Below are 3108 nucleotides of genomic sequence, written 5' to 3'. Positions count from 1 at the left end.
CTAACTAATCAGCCCAAACCCAAAATTATGATTTTCCTATTTCTAATTTTCAACCAAGCCCAATTTAGTCAAATTAATCTAAAATTTATCCAAATCTCTTATCTATCGTTTTTTTCGTACTAAAGAAATCGAATTGGAAGCTCATTTGCACCTCTCTTCATTATTGTGAGCTTACTATCTTTATATTCTTGATTTTAATAATTAAACCTATGAAGAACTCAACAAAGAGAAGCGTAAAAGATATCACGAGATTGGACTACGTTATTTCGTAAGAGGTAAGATTGAACATGTCACAATTGAATTAATGTAATGTTGTTGTAAATATAAAAAAATTAGTTATTGTATGAAACTGGAGACTGAATCGAATCGAACCGAAAGAAATCGAACTCGAACTCGAATGGTTCTATGACCAAATTTGGACCTGACAGTAATATTAGATTAAAAATAAATTTGAAAAACCTCTGCATCAAACTGGGCTAAAACTTAAAAGGATGCTTTAAATTTACCTTTCAAATGCCTTAGTGCACGTCAATTTTCACATCTAAATGATGTTTGATACTCATTTTTGTGGAAAAATAAATTTTAGAACAGTAAATTAGTGGAGAATGTATCAATGAAAAATAAGAAAAAGTTTTTTATTTACATATAATATTATTTTAATAAAAAATGTACGTTTAAAAAAAAAAAAAAGAGAAAAATATATTTTCATAAAAACGAGAATCAGACGGGCATATGTTATTCTGCAACTAATGATATCACTATGTTGTCTTTTGCTTTATTTACGGTGAAAATTAAATGATGATGATGAGTGATAAACCTTTAAAAGACGTTATTTTTTACTTTCTTACCAAACGAGTGGTTTTCGGTATTGATATGAGTAATTATTTAATGTCCAAAAGGTTTACAACTAGCAGTTTGCATTGCTTTTTGGTTAGAATAATTATAGAATTCATCTTATGTCTCCAATAAACAGGATAAAAATTTTTCACTATTGATGTCGTGAAGAGAACTGCAACTATACGTCTTCGATGACTATTACAGAGAACCGTAAGTAATGTTCTCTTGCCATGTTAGCAGTAAAAGGTTTTTATCCTACCAACTACGAACATGAGATTAGATCAGAGAATAATTACATTAATACAAGTATTGCTCTAAGTAATTTCATTGTTTTCCTGGGGGAAAAATGTCATAAAAGTAATTTCCTTCTTCCTCTCAAATCCTGTATTCATTTCAACATGGATTTTATTTCAAAGCATAATGGATTTATAGCACATTTGGATGTGCCTAAATAGTTACTTTTTAACAAAAATTTTAATTTTATATCTTTAAACATTATTCTTGATAAAAAAATTAATTTAAAAGTAAAATTCAACTTATTTTTAAACAAATCGTGCATCATGAATTAAATATTTGTTTGACACCATTTTTTAAGATTCATTTTTTTCTCAAACTTATTTTCAACAACATTATTTTAATAAAATAATTTTACATGTGAACCCATAATTTTTCCTACTTAATAATAAGAATTATTCAAAAAAATCTAAATAAATATGTACTAAGTATTATTAATACTTGTAAATAATACTTAGCACTGTAAACATTGTTCCATGCACGTGGGAGTCGTCCCATAGATTTCTGTAAATTAACATTATTAATAACATTTTTTTCGCGAATAACTAGTTAGACTGTTAGAGTATTATTTGGAATAAATCATTAATAAGATTAGGAAATATATATAAAAATAGCAATATTGATGCATAATAAAGAGCAAATTACAATTACAGAAGTTCTTGAAAAAAGCATATACTTTCACTACGAACCAAGTTCCATTTTAATTAAATCCCTAATCTTATTATTATCCTGCTAATCCAGAATTTTCTTTCCTTTATCAGTACTGCAACAAATTATCTGCTGAAGCCATAATAGGCTGATTAACATAAATATAATTCCAAGAATTGTTCATTAATCCATCAGCCGGTTCATTAATGAAATAAGGCTCTTCGGCTCCGGTTCCAGCTCCAGTTAAGAAACTGTTTATCTCATTCAGGGACTGAAGCCGATGGCTCAGCTCAGCCACTTGGGCTCTAAAGATTGAGTTTTCGGCTTCAACGTTGAGATAATGGTGAGCGGTGACATTAATGCTGGAGAGGATCTGGCTGCTTTCCTTCCTAAGCTGAGCCACCTGAACCATCAGATCATCCAATTGCTTCTGTTTTCTGAGCCGGCTCCGACGAGCTGACTCGCGGTTAGAGATCATCCTCTTCCTCTTCCTCAAATCCATCAACTGCTGCAGATCTTCTTCAGAACCTGAGTTCTGTACACCAGATATACCTGATGATATGCCACTAGAGGAGGCCATGAAAAAGAAAAGCCAAAGAAAATTCTCAAAATGATCGAAAATATCAGATTAATAGTAGGACCCAAATAGCAATTTTACGTTTATCTTATATCATGTAAAGCTATATAGATTAAAATTTTTATATGTATAAAGCTAATTATTCGTAGAAAAAGGAGCAAAAATCATGAAATGTAATAAAACCAGTAGAGGAAGACAACTGAGAAGGATTGAACTAAATGGGTCCTGCGCCTATATGTGGAATTTATCATAAACTCCAGAAGGAGTTCATAGAGAATTGCAGACATAAATCTGAAAGATCAATAACAAAAAAATGAACATTTGCTTCCAAAAAAACCCAGATTTTTCACAGATCCTGAATTTTTTAACTACTTAAAGAACTGGGAAATGAAAATGGCAGAGTTACATTAAAGGAATGAAAAATTTAAAAAAAAAAAAAAAAAAAAAAAAAAAAAAAAAAGGTGGATGATAAAAGTAAAAGGAAAATGCCAAAGTGCCCGAATTTTGGTGATCGAATGGGTGACTGACCCACACATGGAGCATGAACCCCGCGTGAATAAAATAATGTTCTACTCTCGAGATGTGAGTATTCGATCATCTCATATATCAACAATTATGTTTGTATAGCATGGTTCAAAACAAAAGTAATTCGGAATCTACATCCGAGAAAAAGTAAAAGTGGAGGTAAGCGAGATGGGACATGTGGGGTTGGGTGGGCTCAACCTTCTACTTACAGCTGGAAGCAACGAGAT

General features: G+C 31.0%; 1 protein-coding gene across 1 annotated transcript; it reads right to left on the bottom strand.

Annotated features, from left to right (window-relative positions):
- Nucleotides 1–1732: 1732 nt before the first annotated feature.
- On the bottom strand, nucleotides 1733–2772 carry LOC111391977 (bZIP transcription factor 44-like). Its single transcript, XM_023017259.1, has one exon. It carries the CDS (start codon nucleotides 2357–2359, stop codon nucleotides 1889–1891), a length of 471 nt encoding a protein of 156 aa, XP_022873027.1. The 5' UTR covers nucleotides 2360–2772; the 3' UTR covers nucleotides 1733–1888.
- Between the last annotated feature and the right edge of the window lie 336 nt (nucleotides 2773–3108).

The sequence above is a fragment of the Olea europaea genome, unplaced genomic scaffold, assembly GCF_002742605.1.
Source record: "Olea europaea var. sylvestris unplaced genomic scaffold, O_europaea_v1 scaffold864, whole genome shotgun sequence".
Lineage (NCBI taxonomy): Eukaryota > Viridiplantae > Streptophyta > Magnoliopsida > Lamiales > Oleaceae > Olea > Olea europaea.
This window is presented reverse-complemented; position numbering and strand designations above follow the sequence as displayed.

Bases quoted from the DNA above. Each gene is read 5' to 3' on its own strand.
- LOC111391977 (XM_023017259.1), bottom strand. From the start codon at position 2,359: ATGGCCTCCTCTAGTGGCATATCATCAGGTATATCTGGTGTACAGAAC.